The following is a 15,805-nucleotide window of genomic DNA, read 5'->3' as shown; positions in this document are numbered from 1 at the left end:
ATTTAAAAATTAAGGATAAAAGATTATATGAATCCATACATGTGATAACATGGCATAAAATTAGGAACACACATATACACAAATGAGTGCATGTAAAATGGGTGAAAACTGAATAAAGTCAGTGGATTATACCAATGCTAATTTCCTTGTTTTCATGTTGTACTCTAGCTATGTAAACTACAGTCACTGGGGGACTCTGGGGGAAGGGTAAATGAGACCTATATACTATTTTTGCAACTTCCTGTGAATCTATAATTACTCCAAAATAAAACATTTTAAAATATGAACACCACTGTACAAATGCTTTTTTATAATTAAATATTTAGAAACAATACATGACTGGCATTTAATATAAAAATAATTATGATCCTGGTTTAGTTCTTACCTGTTTGTCCATTTCTTAACTGAATGAGCCACCCAAGTGTCCCAAGTTTGCCCATTTCTTAACTGGAAATATTCCTAGAAATTGTGTCTTCTTCACACTATTAGAAAACTGATTAAAATTCATGATTTGGGGGACCAGCTATATGTTGGAGGACCCAAATCTTTCTACCAGCCCAGAGGTCCCATTTAAACTCCAACTTTACTAAATTGTTTTCACTAGAGCCTCACATAGTGTCCGACACCAACTTGGCACTCAAGACATACATTCAATAGAAGAATGAATAAATAAATGACTTTCCAAATATCTATAGAATGTTTGCCTTTGGAAGTTACATCATTGCCTACATCCGAAATGCAGCAAAACAAAACTAGTATTTTTTTTCCCACCACCCACCCACCTACCCTGCTCATTCTGCTAATGTTTATATCACTCCCTTTTCTACTATTCTCCCATCCAACCAAGATTTAACAATTTAAAGTGGCTTCGATTCTTCCTTCTCCTTTATTGACCTTATTGTATCTAAGCAGTTACCTCTTCTATTCATTTGCTTCTCAAACATCCTTTACATTTGCAAGGCTGTATTGACCTCTACTGACCTTGACTTCTATTTCATTCCTATAGCTACCATTTAGCTTCATTTTTTTACTCAATGATTCTAAGTTTTCTGCCTCCTCCTAATCTTGATTTACCTTCAATCTATCTTCCATGCTAATGCCTGGTAAATTTTTCTAAACTACTATTTTTTTTCAGTACCAACCAAGATTATGGTAATCATAATCACTGCCTACCATTTATTGAATGCTCATTATTAACTCTTTACAACAACGCTGTGAAGGAGCATTATGTATCTCCATTTTATAGAAGAGGAAACTGAGAGTTAGGGAGATTAACAATGTGTCTGTCACATTTTTTAAGCAGCAGAGCTGGGACATAAACAGGTTAGCCTGGTTCCAATCACTCGGAAAATACCATTTCTCCTAAAAATGCATACATCTTGCCCACTCATCAAAACATGCCCAGCTGAACTTTGGCTTGGCAAAAATAAACCTCAGTGAATAGTTACTGAGACCACTTTATTAAAGGAGTAGAACTCTGGAGGGTACAAGCTAAAGGTAAGGATCTCTTTTTTTTTCCCACCCTCCTTCAAATGTGCACTATCACTCTGTTCCAAATCTTGGTGCTCCACCTACACTACGTTGAAATCTCAGTGCAATTTTATGGTTTTGTGCTTGTTCTCATGTAGTAAATGAAGTTTTAGTATTTAGAGTCCAGTCCAGTGTCATAATCCAAACTCTAATCCCGTTCCATTAAAAAATTTCCCTTTCCTGGCTGAGTTTTGCTGCTGGGGTAGGGTTAGGGCAGATGGGAGGAGCTCTTACTTAACTACGTGGTTGTGACCAGCATTGGTGCCCTCAGGAACAAAGTCAAAGGTGACTGTATCATATGGAACCCTGCTGGGAACCTCCTACTGCATTTCCAGCTAGATTACCATCCTGAGAAGACCCTAAGCGGTCTAGCAGCAGCCTCCATCCCTCACACTGCCTCTTCAGGTGGGTGTATTTTGTGGAGATGTCCATTTGGGTCCCTCCACAGATGCTCAGATCTAGCCCACAGTTTGCTCCAAAATAGCTTTCCCTCTCTCTCCTCTTGAATGTCATATGCTCCTTTCATTCCAGCCCCACTGGATCTGCTTATTTGCCTCTCCCACCTTTCTGGTTCTCTGCCAGTTGAAATGTAACTCCCAGCTAATCTCAACACACACCTTTCCCCATGAAGCTTTTCCTGAGTTACTTCTTTCTACAATGATATTCCCAGTCTCAGGTCCTAAGCACTATAATCTGCCCCCTCCCAAAGGTCAGTTTTACCTAAGAGTATCCTGGATGAAGCAAGAAAAATGATTAATCTTATTAAATATTGACCCTCAGGTATATATAATTTTAATATTGTGTGAGTTAATAGGAAGTATGCATAAAGCCCTGCTGCTACATACTGAAATACATGACTGCCTCAAGGAAAAAGCAATAGTATACTTGTCCTGACCTGTGACCTGAATCAGTGGCTTTTTTCACTGAATATCATTTTCACTTGAAAGAACAACTGACAGAGAAATTATGGTTATATGGAGTTGAGTGTTAGGCAAAATTTTTCTTAAAAATGAAAGATGTTAAGCTGTCATTTCAAGGAAAACAAGCAACAGTGTTTATTGTCGATGATAAATTTAAAACAAAAATTAAAATTTGGGAAAACTTGCATCTGGCATCATGAATTTGACAGCTTGTGGTGGTTTGGTATATTCTTTGATCCAGTTCTCCTCAGGAGATGGGGCTTAGTTCCCCACCCCTTGATTGTGGGCTGGACCATTTCTACTGAACAAATATGGCTGAAGTGATAAGTTATCATACTGAGACTAGGTTATAAAATAACTATGCTTCTGTCTTAGGTGAGCTTCTTTATATTCACATTCCCTGTCCCTTTTTCTCTCTCTCACGCTCATCTGGGACAAGCTGCCAGGATGTAAGGTAGCCCTGGTAGAGGAAAGCCAACTGCTACATCTTGAGAACATGCAAGCAGCCTATGGAAAGGTCCACTTGGCAAGAAACTGAGGCTTGCAAGCAAACATGTGAGTAAACTTGGAAGTTGATCTTCTGAAGCTTGCCAAATGGCATATGAATGAGTTTGGAAGTAGACTGTTTCTCTATTGAGCCTTAAAATGACTGCAGCCCAGCCAACAGCTTGACTGCAACCTCATGAACAACCTGACCCTGAACCACCCAGCTAAGCCATTCTGGATTCCTGATCTACAGAGACTGTGAGAGAGTACAAACTTGTTGTTCTAAGTTGCTAAGTTTGGGTAATTTACTATTCAATAATAGGTAATACAATAGTTTCCCCAAACTTAAAGACTTTTCTGATAAGAGAAATGGTTATATTAGCAAAGGGTTTTGGGGGAGGTGGGGGTGTAGGGGAGGACAACAGGCTGTTTTATGATGAAACATGTCAGTGGAAGATCTACCAAAATCAAAGGACCAATATCCAAGTGATCAATTCATGATGTTACAAATCATGCATTGGTAGAAGATTCCATCAAAGTACAAGACAGACCGATAAATTTTATTGTAACAGACCACCCTAACTAAACTGACTAAACTATCTAACATTTAGTTACTAATGTAACTAAAGGTTGCAACTAACCTTTGGGAAACTACCACTTATTAAAAGGTAGTATAGGATCAAAGAAGACTATCCACACTTACCAGAAAAGAGTATTATGTAATATATGGGCTGCCAAAGTGAGCATACCAGGAAAGAGTATTAAAATATTTCTTACTTTTACAACTACATTATCTGTCTAAGGCTGGATTTTCTTCATGTATTTCAACCAAAACAATGTGTTGCAACAAATTAAATTCAGAGGCAGATATGAGAAGCCATATGTTTTCAATGAAACTAAACATTAAAGAGATTGCAAAAATGAAAACAACATCACTCATCTCCCTACATGTTTACTTCGAAAAACAGTTATTTTCATAGGAAAGATTGCTATTGTCATTTTTTAAATGACATGTATTTGTTATATATTGTGTCACCAGTTATGCCAAAATTTAGCAGCTTAAGAGTATTTATTATCTCACCATGTCTATGGATCAGGAATCCACATGTAGCTTCTTTTGGTTCCTCTTGTTCAGGATCTCTCACAAAGCTATATTCAAGGTATGAGTAGAGCTGCAGTCATCTTAGGGCTAGTCTGGGGTAGGATTAGCTTCTCAGCTCACTTACAGAGCTATCAACAGGACCCAGTTCCATACTGCTGTTGGCCAGAGACATCAGTTCCTTGTCACATGGATCTCTTCACAGGAAAGTTACAACATGGCAACTGGCTTCCCTCAAAGAGAGAGAGAGAGCGCGTGCACAATCAAAACAGAAGACACAGTCTTTCTGTAACGTAATCTTGAAAGTGGCATCCCATCATTTTGGCTGTGTTCTTTTTTTTTTTTTTTTTTTAAGTCAATGAATTCAGCCCATACTCAAGGGGAGGGGATTACACATGGGCATGAATACCACAAAGTAGGAATCATTGGGGGCCATCTTAAAGATTGCCTACCATATGAATTAATATGTATTTTTATACATTTCTTAGTATTAATTTCTAAAAAGGTATTATCATAGATACAAATCACATAAACAAAAGCTATGTGGGGTCCTCAGTAATTTAAGAGTGCAAACAGGTTTTGAGACCAAAAACTTAGAGAACTGCTTTTCTCATAAGACAAATACTGGCTTTCCACATGGTAGAGATAAAGAGCATTATTCAAGAGTTGATAATTCATGTCTTACTTTTATTATCATTCATAATTATAAATTTTTTCCCAAAATGATAGTATTTATAATAACATTACAGATACACAAATGCATAGTGAAATATAGTGGCCTCTACCACAAGTAAATATACAGTAGGTATAGTATCAAGACTTGTAAGTACTGTATGTACTGTATATTCATCAATACAAAGAATACTTAATTTACAAATTTTAGTAATGCTTATAACAATAATAATACTTATATATAATATAGTAAGTGCTTAGATTGTGAGTACTCAATACTTGGTGATTTTATTTTATTATTATTCATTTATTATTTATAAATATAAATTAATATTTATTATTATTTATCAGCAAGTATTTGGGAAACTCTGAACAAAGAATAGTACTAGAGCTAGAGATATATGAAGTTTCTAGCAAGATTAATAATTTAAGCCAATATTCAGATGTGATTGCCATGACACATAATTTAACGATAGGATAAATAAAGTACAAGACTTTGGGCTGTGGAGAAAGAAGGAAGACAAGACATGGAGAATAGCAAGAAATAAAATACAAAACTGTCTTATGAAAGAAAAAGAAGGTTATGTTAAGAAATATGGACTATTAATAGCATCAGATACTATAAAGCTCAAAAAGAATGAAGACTGAAAAAGGCTTAGAATTGGTGATGAGAGTTTAAAGAAAATCTCCCAGAGGGCCAGATGCACATCTAAATATGCAGTAAGAAAGCTGAGACAATAAAGGGAAAAGAAATTTTGGTTGGTAACAAAAGAAGGTTGCAAGATCTAAAGAACAGAAAATCTAAATATGTGCCTTCCTACTATTTACTACTTTCAGCACTGAAGAATTTTATGGACAGCCTGTATTCTTTATGCAAACCAAGAAGGCCAATTTTGAATTATATTTGTTATAATTTTAAAACCAAATATCTTAATAAACTAGATTTTAAAGATTTTGCCTTTGACTAAGAATTTTTCTATTTTTTTTTTCCTTGACAATATTTTATAGCTAGATCCTTGATTTTTTTCCCCCTGTACTAAGTGCCCCTAATCTGGTTTGATCCTGGAAAAATTACAGTTACAAAAATATACAATGACCATCTGTGATAATGTTGGACAATCGCTAGGGTTAAACAAAATTTTGGAGATCTCTGTTTCAACTCCTTTACTTTACTGATTCATATATTTGAGCCAAGAAATTGTAGTTCTTATAGACAGCCAGATCAAGCCTGGCACTAATATCCTAGGATCTCTTGACTTCTAACCCTGAGGAACCTTATTGACACCACATGATGCTACCTGACTTTTGACAGTATTTTCCAAAATTATTACTGGTGTGTTTTTTTAAGAAGATTTTAATTATTTATTTAAAAGAGAGAGCGCGCATGCTCATGAGTGGGTGTGGGGGTAGGGGCAGAGGGAGAGGGAGAAGCCGATTGCTACTAAGCAGGGAGCTCCACGCGGAGCTCGATCGCAGAACCCTGGGATCACGACCTCAGGGACAGACATAGGCTTCCCCCACTGAGCCACCCAGGTGCCCCTACTGGTGTGATTTTAACAGAAATTTGATATTTTGGAACAGAGGGTTTGAAGGTGAAGAAACCTCTGAATAACAAGGGATAGTGGCTTGACAAAAATTAAAAGGTTGTTTACCTTTTAGGATTAAAATTTTCCGCTCCCTGATGCTATTCTTGGGCTTCCTAAAACCGTCATCCCTTTTCTTCAAAATGATGTATGGCAAGACCTTGTGTCTTGGGGCTTCGTTTTCATCACAAACAAATCAACCACATTCTGCACCACTTGCTCTTCTCCACAGGCAAAACTCCAAACCGCTAGGGCCAGAGGATTTCCGAATTGAGGCAGGAGTGCCGTTCCCCGGACCGACATTTGGATCTCAGGTGCCAGGACACTAAGCATGTCCAAAGTTGGAGAGTGAGTTGGAGATGCCAAGACTCCCTCTCTGGGCTTGCGCCGCATCGGGGGCCTTCGAGAGGTTCTGAGTACCAGCATGCCACCATGCAACTCGGGCGCTTCCCTGTGCCTGGAGCCCCGTGTCTGTCTCAGGCTCCAGCTGGCTGGCGACGCTCGGCCTCGCGCAGGACGTGTTGACGTCGCACATGATGGCCCGTTCCGCGAGGTCTGCGAGGAGTAGCGCAGAGGCTCATGGTCACACGTGATTGGAAGTGGGAGTAGTTGGACCTTAGGCTGCTGGTCTTTCACTTCCGGGTGGGAGGCAGCTGGTGGAGGCGGAGGCTGCAGCCCAGAAGGCCAGGAGGGACTTGGGGGAGATAATGACTCAGCGCGCACGGTAAGGAGGCAGCCTGCACCTGGTATCTGCACCTGCACCTGCGTGACATGCATGGCAGCCTCCTCCGGACTGGACACTTCCTGGAGAGCAGGTGGAGGTGAGGACAGCCCTCAGGGCCATCAGCATTCCGAAGTCTCTAACCCCGGGCTAGTGTCTGCTGAGGGCAGCTTTGTTTATTGAAAGGAAAAGGGATCTTTCTTCTTCTGATTATTATTTTTGAAAGATTTTATTTAATTATTTGACAGAGATCACAAGTAGGCAGAGAGGCAGGCAGAGAGAGGAGGAAGCAGGCTCCCCGCTGAGCAGAGAGCCCGATATGGGGCTCGCATGACCTGAGCCGAAGTCAGAGGGTTTAACCCACTGAGCCACCCAGGCGCCCCTTTTTCTTAATATTTTTTAAACTGAGGAAGGATGGAACTTGAATCAAGAGATTTTGAGTTTGGGCGAAATTATAATGTTACCTAGAAAGTAAACTTTATATAGAAGATAAAGATATTTAGTTTGTTTGTTTGTTTGTTTGTTTTTGAAGTACTGATTTTGCCCCTAAACACTGAGCAGTGGTTATTCGCAGTGGTATACACCCCTCGATGTCTCAGGTCCTTTTCATTTTCTCATGAGAGTTCTTCCATAACGTTTATAGTAACCCAGTTTTATCTGTATATTAATGTATTTCATTTCCAATATAGCACTTATTAGTACATGGGATGACCTCATTTATTTGCTTGTTTCTTTATAGTATTTTCTCATGCAAAGTCAAGGAGAGCTGTGATCCAATATGTTTTATTATCTCCAGCTTTTAACACAGTGCCTGATGTTTGTTAATTAGAAGAAACCTTTTATGACTCTTTGGCCACCCAAGGCTAGTGCCCTGCCTCTTGCTTGCAAGGAACAACATCCTGTGTATTTCTGTTTTATTGCATTTGTATTTTATCATAACTGTCTCTGAACATGTCTGTGTTATACTGTGTGCTCAATTATTTAGAATATGGGCTTTCGGGGCACCTGGGTGGCTCAGTGTGTTAAGCCTCTGCCTTCGGCTCAGGTCATGGTCTCAGGGTCCTTGGGCTCTCTGCTCAGCAGGGAGCCTGCTTCCCCCTGCCTCTCTGCCTGCCTCTCTGCCTACTTGTGATCTCTCTCCCTCTGTCAAATAAATAAATAAAATCTTAAAAAAAAAAAAAGAATAAGGACTTTCTTTGTTCATTTTTTTATCCCATGTGCCTGGGATGAAATGGACTCTCAGATTTTGCTTGAAAAGGTGAAAGCTATCCATAATAGAATTTCTGATAATCTCTATCTTTTCTAAACTTCTTAGACTATCTCAGAATATTTCTCCTCTTGATGGTATTTTTGCCCTGATATTGAAAGCCACTCACTCTAACTGAAGAAGGTAATATGTGTGGTGAAAGAATTAAAAATTTGGAATACAGAAACTAGGTAAGAGTCTTTGTTCTATCATTTGCTGGTTTGCAGATACTCTGTAAAGTTTTCAGAGCCTGGCTTATCATTTGTAGATTGAGATAGTCATACTTACATATGGCCTATGTAACCATTCTATCTCTTTGTATAGAATGAAAAATAAAATCTGGCTTTAATACACCTCTTTAAAAGAAAAAACAAAGAGTTCTCTACTTTCCCATCCTTTGCCTACATAACACATATTGGACATACTTAGTTTTGAGTTTTATTGAAACTTACTTATTCATGTAAAAAATGATTGAAAAACCACAAATTAGGCAGGTACAATTTAAATCATTGGTCAGAAAGACATTATTTTAAATTAAGGGCATTATTACTTATATAAATGTTATATATAATCTTCATAATTTAGGACGGTGGGCAACTTTAGTCTTCTAACATGTAAGAATTATTTGTGTATAAAATAGCTTAAAAACACCTAAGAGGATTGCTTGGTACTGGCTGAAAATAAATGTAGTCTCATGGTGAGTTTACATATATTCACACTTAGTGAATTAAGTCTTGTCTGGGCTCCACTTCAAAGGCATGTCATCAACTTGCTGTTAAAGTTTTGGGTCAGAATAAAAAGTAGATTGCATCACTTACTGTATTCATTTTTGGCACTGTTGAGTGAACATAATTTTCTTTTCTATAATTATGTAGAATTACATGGAATAACTAGTTATCTTTTTCATTATGCTTGAACATTATTGGTTTGACCAGAGAGATCTTAACACGAGTATCTGTACATTCTATGACCCTAAGGGAAGGGACTAAAATACCCAATCTATATTGGTTCCTGCAAAAGTTACTGCAGAAGTAAATAAGTCTAAAACTTAACCAAAGGCCATAAAAAACATGGATTGTGAATACTTAAATGTATTTAATATGTATTTCTTTGCTTTTCTTGACATGCTACAATTAAGATTGCCTGTTTCAAGGTGGAAGAATCTATCAGAAGATATGCAGCTGCTCAAAAACCTTTACTGATAGTGATGACTACAAACTTGAGGAACAATATGTAAGAAAAGAATGATTTTAATTGTAAAACATAGATTTATAATGAAGTTTCCAAAGGCTAAAATAAGATCTACTTTTCAATCAGAGTGGGATGAAATATATGTAATTTTTTCAATTGTTACAGAGAATGTAGTTGTGAAACACTCACCTTAAATTTGAGCAAATTGCTAGTGAAAAAGATAGCTTTTCTAGGTATAGAAAATAGCAATAAGTAGTTTGATTCTGTTCCACTGCATGCAAGCTCCAACAGAGTAAGGCTTTTGTCTGTTTTGCTCACCTACTGCTGAGCAGTGATAGCACATAGTACGTGCTCAATAAATAGTAATGAGTGAAAGAACTCCCCTTACTGCTATTACTAGAATAGCTATTGATGGTAATTTTTCACAGAAGTTGTTGTGGAAATTTGCTCATCAGGTTATTTCATTTTATTGCCTTGATTAAATATTGAGAAATCACATATAAATTGTTATAAGGTATAAATAATTATGGGACATTGATATTTGTACACATGATTAAGTTTTAGAAAAAGTTCATTACCATTATATTTGCAATTGTCATCTGCCCTTGGTCCAATCCAATGTCTTTGTCCCACCCTATTCTGAATTTCATGTTTATTGTTCCCTTTCTTTTTCTTTATAGTTTTACCACACGTATCTGTGCTCCTAATATATTGCTGAGTTTTGAATATTTTTGAACTTTATATAAATGAAATCTTGCTGTTTTTTCTGTTTCTTTTCCTCATTCAAAATTAATTACATTCCTAAGAGTTATTCATCATATTGCATATAGTTGTAATTTATTCATTTTTACTGCTGTATAGTAAGTATTATGGATATATTATTTATTTATTCCATAGTTAATAGATGTTGGAGTTGCTTATATTTTCTTTGTTCTACAATTATCATCTTTATTCTACAAAATATCAAAGGAATTATATGCTATCAACAAGTACACGTTCTTTTCCAGGAATGCAAAGATGATTCCCATATCAGGAAAGCTAATGCTGAATTTCTCATATCAACAGACTGAGGGGGGAAAAAAGTGATCATGCCCATAGATTATGAGATGGAAGTTGATAAAATTCAACAACCATTCCCAGTAAGAAAGAACAAAAACAGAAGGGGCATAGAAATATGATAAAGATTGTTTAGAATAACACTTGCTATTGGTTTTTTGGTAAGCAGTAAAATATTGAAGATGTTTTAATTGAAAACAGGAACAAGCTAGGTGTCCCTTCATAATCATTGTTACTCAACATTATTTTTGGAAGTCCTAGTGAATGCAGTTAAATAAAATAATAATAATTGGTATGGACATGGAAAAAAAAAAGATTAAATTATTTTTTGCCCCTTGATGACAGTGAAAATATGGAAAATCTAAGAGATTATTGGAAAAACTGAGCTAGGGAGCAGGGGATGAGGAACTCCACTAGAAATAATAGAATAAAAAAGAACAGTAACAGAGACGTTCCTTAACAGAAAACAAAACATACTACAAAGTCACTGTAGTCAAATTAGTATTATAATGACATAGAAATAGATCAGTAGACCAGAATAGAAAGTCCAGCAATAGATCCCAATATATGTGTATGTAGTAGTAGTGGTATTTTGTATCAGTGAGAACAATAGTTTAATCAGTATTACCAAAACAACTGGATAGATAGAAGGAAACCATAACCCATTAAAAATGAAGCAAAGATTAATTAAAAATTTTTTTAAATTAACTTATAAAGAAAGAAAACTGAAGAAAATTTGGGAGACTATGTCTAATTTAGGGCCTGGAAGAACTTCATTGACAGGAAAACCATAAGTTTTATAAAGAAAGACAGTTTTATTTGACTATATGAATATTGAAAAATAAAAAATCCTTTCTTGAATATAAATTTTATTTTTTAAGATAATTTACTTTTAGGGGCGCCTGGGTGGCTCAGTGGGTTAAAGCCTCTGCCTTCATCTCAGGTCATGATCTCAGGGTCCTGGGATCGAGCCCCATGTTGGGCTCTCTACTCAGCAGAGAGCCTGCTTCCTCCTCTCTCTCTCTCTGCCTGCCTCTCTGTCTACTTGTGGTCTCTGTCTGTCAAATAAATAAATAAAAATCTTAAAAAAAAAAAAAGATAATTTACTTTTAATTTATAAAGGTATTGGATTTCCACTGTAGTTCAAGAAACACTGATGGAGGTTGTGCGTTGCCTATATTTCTGAGAAACTAGAAGATACATTTAAAGTTAGATTAAGTTGGAACATTTTTGGCTATAGTATGTCATAGATGATATGTACTTAAACTTGCATGATTTTAGGAGACACAGAATATCTGTTCATCCTATAAATAATAATGCTGTATTAACTACTGCATTAGTATGATAATGGCCAATTGCTCTGAGACCAGCAGGAGTCCCTTTAAATTGGCTTCTGTGTTTGTTTGTTTGTTTATTTATTTATTTACTTATTATTTATTTGACAGAGAGAGAAACAGTCAAAGAGGGAACACAAGCAGGAGGAATGGTAGAGGGAGAAGCAGGGCTCTTACTGATCAGGGAGCCTGACACAGGGCTCAACCTCAGGACCCTGGGATCATGACCCAAGCCAAAGGCATATGCCCAAATGACTGAGCCACCCACGCACCCCTTCTGTGTTCTTTTAATGAGATTCCATTAATATTCAAAAATTGTTTTCCTTTTTGGCTTGAGTTCTTCCTGGTTCATCTTGTACTTCTGCCCCAGACCTGGTATCAGCTGTTTATTCAAGGAGTCCTAGTTCATTGTAGTGAGGAATGATATTAAAGCCCAGATTCTAGGTACTAGGAGTATTCTTTTCTACAGGAATCTGTGAAGCTGTGATCTTTTCTTTTATGAATGTTTTTATTTTTTATGGTTATATAAGTGTGAGAAGTCAGAATTGTTTGCCATTCCAGTCTGTACACCAAGAAAAAATGCATTTTTAAAGATCATTTTCAATTGTTTACCATTACAGTGTTTTAATTTGTTCGTTGATTTTCTGATTAGGTCTTTCTTTTCTCTTATACTAAAATTCTTGATTCTTAATATTATTAACTCAAAAATGTGTTTATCCTGCACTATAAGAAAAATAATTTCAAATAACAAAACTAATAATAATAGTACCAAGAAAATGACTGAATGAAATTTAAAATGTCTTGTTTAGTTCTTTTTGTCTTTGCAGTGTTCTGAACTCTGTTTTAAAGTCACTGGAAATAAATAATTTCTACGTGTTATTAAAAAATTTAATATACAGTTATTTTTTTCAATTTGGGGGATTAGTTTTTAAAAATAAGTATTTTGAAACTTTTTATGTGTATATTCTTTTGATCTCTCCTGCTTTAGATATTTTCTTTTACTTTACCCACACATTTTTCACCACTACACTCATTAATGTGCTACACTTTTATTTTCTATTCTCAGATATACAGTATAATTGACTGCAGTTAATTTACCCAGCATTATTTACCCAAAAAAAGCAGAAAGGGAAGTCAAAGAAATGTTCTCATCATTTCTGTTTTCTATTTCTTAATGAGTGAGATCATATTAAAATAATTGTTTCAGTTAATTAGGACATGTCACATGATCTAGTATTCACTATAATGGGTAAAATAAATAAAAATGTAGTGCTTTGTATATGGGAAAGCATGTTCTTCCCATAATGTGTGATAAACGTGTGTGTGTGTAATGTGTCTTACATGTCCTGTATTTACATGTCAGTTGGTTGACTCCATGGTGAATTTGTTAATGGTAAAATTTTTCATGTAAAAGTACATAAAAGCACCGTCCTGGTTTGGGGACTATAGCCTTGAGCTAACCAAAGACCCTGAACTCATGGAGCTGATATTGTGATGTAAAAGTACATAAAAGCACCGTCCTGGTTTGGGGACTATAGCCTTGAGCTAACCAAAGACCCTGAACTCATGGAGCTGATATTGTGATGGGGGAAACAGACCACAAATAAGTCTGACCTTCTCAGCTTCCTACTATCTAACCAATCTCAGCAATTCCCACAATTGTGCAGTAATGCTAACGTTACAGATTCTGTCTCCTATATGTCCTGCCACTTTATTATAACCATTTGAAGACTTCCATTGGGCTTGCCAAGGCTATATAAATGGGACCCAACTGAAAGTTTAGAATATAGTTATTAAAGAATTTTTAAGAAACAAGGTGCTATAAATATACTTGTTTTGAAAAACTTTTGAAAAATCTGTGTTTGCAAGACATATAGCAGGTATTTATTTTTGGCATTAAAAACATGATAATTTACCCTACAGATGAATTTTATCTAGAGTTACTTTTAAAGAAAAAGTTCCCCTAGCACATTTCAAATGATTAAAGTTAAAAACATCCTGTTTGTACACAAGCTGCCTCAAATTCTTACTATAATGAGAAAGTCTATACACTTTCTCTTGTGACCCAGGATTTCCCAAGCTTGGTCAATTTATGATTACAAGAGGGATCACAAGAATAATAGTAACCTGTACTTTGCTGGCTTTGCCCCACCTGCAGAACTTCAAATCTCTCCAAAGGCTTGAATCTGCTCCCTTCCTTCCAAGCATTTTTAGGAATTCCCAAAGAGCTCTAATTATTAAGAACAAATCTGGTCAGCTGCCTTGCAGGTAGCCTCTGCTTGGCACTTGTAACTACATCTGTGGATATCACTATGTCTCCCTTGGGCATTGCTTCTGTTTTGACTCTGTTCTGGACACTGCATCCTCACAATAAGGACCACTGCTAATGCAAAGACACAAAGAGCCAAAGATCTTTGGCAAAGTCATCCTGAAAATGCCTCCTTTCCCTCCCCCCCCCCTTTTTTTTCCCTACGGGAGCAGGTACAGCGGGAGCTGTACCCTAACTGTACAGCTAATTTGTGAGTACTGCCTTAGGAAAGCTTAGTAAGATGGTTAAGGTGTCTCTTTTAATTCCATCTACTCTGAATCCCTATTGAATGTGAGACTAAGGATAGATCTGAGTGACATACACCACCTTATGCTCAAAATCACTCTTCTCCCAAGATAATTAAGGCATTATTACTTGACTGGCTTTGTCAGAGCTGGCCAATGTAATTAAATCTGGGTTCTCTCCCAGAAGGATCCTGCAGTCTTGTATACACAAGACTGTTAAAGGCTCATACAGGTCCTCAGATGTTGGACAACTGATGCATCAGACTGATAAAAAAAAAAACCCATATATATAAATAATTGAGGATTTTTCAAATTGGGATATATTCCCAGGATGATGGTTGGTATGGGTAATAATAATGTATTGGTATTGTTTGATATTTTCAGACTGCTTTCAAAACATTCCTACCTCTGAGCGTTAGTTACTATGAGAATTAAGAAATAAGTGGGGTAACCTAGCTCATAGCACAGTGTTAAATTAAATAAGTAAGGAGGCCATTAGACTGAGGTGGCTCCAGTGCTTTAGCAGCCTACAGAAGCAAACCAAAACCTAAGCCTGTAAATGCCTCAAGATTATGCGGTCTATACCTAAGGACGACCCATCACAAACAGTCAACTAGACTTTCCCAAAGAATGCAACTCCTTGAGCTATTCCCAATCAAATAATTTTCTTGCTTTCATTCCATGTCTTCCATATAAAATCCTTGCCCCTAGCTACAGTCTGTAGAGTGCTTCTAATCAATTCTGGTTTGGTGATGCCTGATGCAAATAAATTTTTGTTCAAATAAACTCTTAAAAGTTTTAATGTCCCTCAGTTTATCCTTTAACAACAGTTAACTAGTACATATTTGGCCTTCAGTAAGTGCCAGTACCCTTCCTTCGGATAACGATTTTTAAAATTATTTTGAGGGGGCACCTGGGTGGCTTGGTCGAAACTGTTTCAGCTCAGGTCATGATCTCAGGGTCCTGGGATCTTGTCCCAGTCATGCTCAGTGGGAAGTCTACATATAGATTCTCTCTATCTGCCTGCTCACATGTGCTCTCTCTCAAATCAATCAATCTTAAAAAATTATTTTGACATTATTAAGCATTTACCATCAACTGAGATGTACATAGTTTCAGAGCATGCTGTGAGCTGGAGGAACTTAGCACTGGAACGGACAGAAGTAACCCACTTGTGAGTTGGCACCCAAAGGTGGTGGCTTCCAATCCAAATCCTTGACTGGGCCAAGGTTTAATCTTAAAGAAGTTGTTCTTGAGACTTGACATATTACTTGAAATCGGAAGTATAGGTCCTTATCATTTGAATTTGAAGTAGGTTTGAGGGAAGGATCTAGTTAGGATGGTTATCAGGATTCCAGCCAGTTGTGTGAAAAATCAAAACAGGCTGAAACCCATGTGAACAGGGAAAACTTAG

General features: G+C 36.7%; 1 protein-coding gene across 1 annotated transcript in view; it reads left to right on the top strand.

Annotated features, from left to right (window-relative positions):
* Positions 1-2,887: 2,887 nt before the first annotated feature.
* Positions 2,888-15,805, top strand: part of SPATA9 (spermatogenesis associated 9) — a 38,009-nt gene continuing 25,091 nt past the window's right edge. The window contains exons 1-2 of the mRNA XM_059175506.1: positions 2,888-3,005; positions 6,523-7,111. Of these exons, the coding sequence (XP_059031489.1) occupies positions 7,066-7,111 (46 nt within the window). The 5' untranslated portion in view covers positions 2,888-3,005; positions 6,523-7,065. The remainder of the gene's footprint in view (positions 3,006-6,522; positions 7,112-15,805) is intronic.

This window comes from Mustela lutreola, chromosome 5 (genome assembly GCF_030435805.1).
Source record: "Mustela lutreola isolate mMusLut2 chromosome 5, mMusLut2.pri, whole genome shotgun sequence".
In the NCBI taxonomy this organism is placed as follows: domain Eukaryota; kingdom Metazoa; phylum Chordata; class Mammalia; order Carnivora; family Mustelidae; genus Mustela; species Mustela lutreola.
This window is presented reverse-complemented; position numbering and strand designations above follow the sequence as displayed.